Source organism: Pteropus vampyrus, unplaced genomic scaffold (assembly GCF_000151845.1).
Source record: "Pteropus vampyrus isolate Shadow unplaced genomic scaffold, Pvam_2.0 Scaffold24676, whole genome shotgun sequence".
Classification (NCBI taxonomy): Eukaryota; Metazoa; Chordata; class Mammalia; order Chiroptera; family Pteropodidae; genus Pteropus; species Pteropus vampyrus.
The window spans coordinates 1-1,129 of record NW_011913457.1 but is presented as its reverse complement, the minus strand read 5'-3'; the positions used below and the strand labels follow the sequence as shown (position 1 = coordinate 1,129).

At 71.2% G+C, this 1,129-nt stretch overlaps 1 protein-coding gene across 1 annotated transcript; it reads right to left on the bottom strand.

Annotated features, from left to right (window-relative positions):
- Window positions 1-380: 380 nt before the first annotated feature.
- LOC105311094 (protein ABHD17A) lies at window positions 381-1,123 on the bottom strand. Its single transcript, XM_011387128.2, has one exon. It carries the CDS (start codon window positions 998-1,000, stop codon window positions 665-667), a length of 336 nt encoding a protein of 111 aa, XP_011385430.1. The 5' UTR covers window positions 1,001-1,123; the 3' UTR covers window positions 381-664.
- Between the last annotated feature and the right edge of the window lie 6 nt (window positions 1,124-1,129).

Sequence of the window (1,129 nt, the reverse complement as noted above, 5' to 3'; positions counted from 1 at the left end):
GGGGCCGCGCTCCATGGCTCCAGGCCGCCCGCCCGTGCGTCCGTCGGTCCCTCAGCGCCGCGGTCCGGCCTTCTGCGCCGCCGCTGCCGCTCCCCCGCGGGCGGAAGTGAGCCTCCCTCCCACCACCGCCCCGGAAGTGACGTCAGACGAGCGCGGCGGCAGAAGGGACCGGAGCCCTAGCGTCCGCTGGGCGCGCGTCGGGAATCGGGACCGGGCTTCTGGGGGCGGAGCTGGGCTGCTGGTGGGACGGGGCCTTGGGGGTGGGACCCAGCGCTGGTGGGCGGGGGCTGAGTTGTGGTTGGCGGATGAGTGTGTTTGGGCGTGGTTTGATCGTCCATTGGACGGGGTGAGCTGTGGTGGGCGGGGATTACAGGCGTTGAGCATGTGACACTGCCACTCAAAACCACTTCCCTGAGCCTCAGGGTGCTCATCTGCAAGACAAGGTGCTGAGAGGGCCCCCCAGGCTACAAGAGGAAGGTCACCAGCAGGAACTAAGGGCCTGAGGCGGCTGGGCAGCAGCCACAGGCCACAGGCAGAGCGAGGCCGGCCCTTGCCGAGAAGCATGACCAGGCACCTGCCCCGCCGGTGGGCCTTCACCCGTCCTGGCGCTCTGGGGCAGAGGACGAGCTCGGGGTGCTCCCCGCCACCTCCGGGCGCGAGAGGCTCACCTGGCACCCGGCACGCAGCGCACATACATGCAGGCGATGCGGTTGCCCCGGCTGCTCTTGGTCAGGAAGACCTCAACGGTGTCCAGCTCGCGCTGGCTGTACTGGAAGTCAGCACGCTCCATCAGGTGCAGCTTCCAGCGCCCGGGGGTGCCAGCGGAGGCCCGCAGGGTCCCCGAGGGGGCGGCCCCATTCCCTCCCGGCCCCGGCTCGGGCTCGGGCACCAGCGAGTAGGTGGGCTCCGGCGGCAGGAAGGCGAGCTTGGCGGCGATGCGGCCAGGACAGGGCGGGCAGCAGAAGAGGCAGCAGAGCTCGGTCACCGACAGGCCGTTCATGGCGGGCTCCGGGCACCAGGATGGGCCTCGCTTGGCAGGGAAGGGGTGGGGGTACTCCGAGACGCGGGCAGGGGGGAGGGTGACCCCCAGCCACCGGGTCTCCAGCGGCCCCAGGACGTCTCCACCTGG

Excerpts from the sequence above, each read along its gene's own strand:
- LOC105311094 (XM_011387128.2), bottom strand. The coding sequence starts at position 1,000 with ATGAACGGCCTGTCGGTGACCGAGCTCTGCTGCCTCTTCTGCTGCCCG.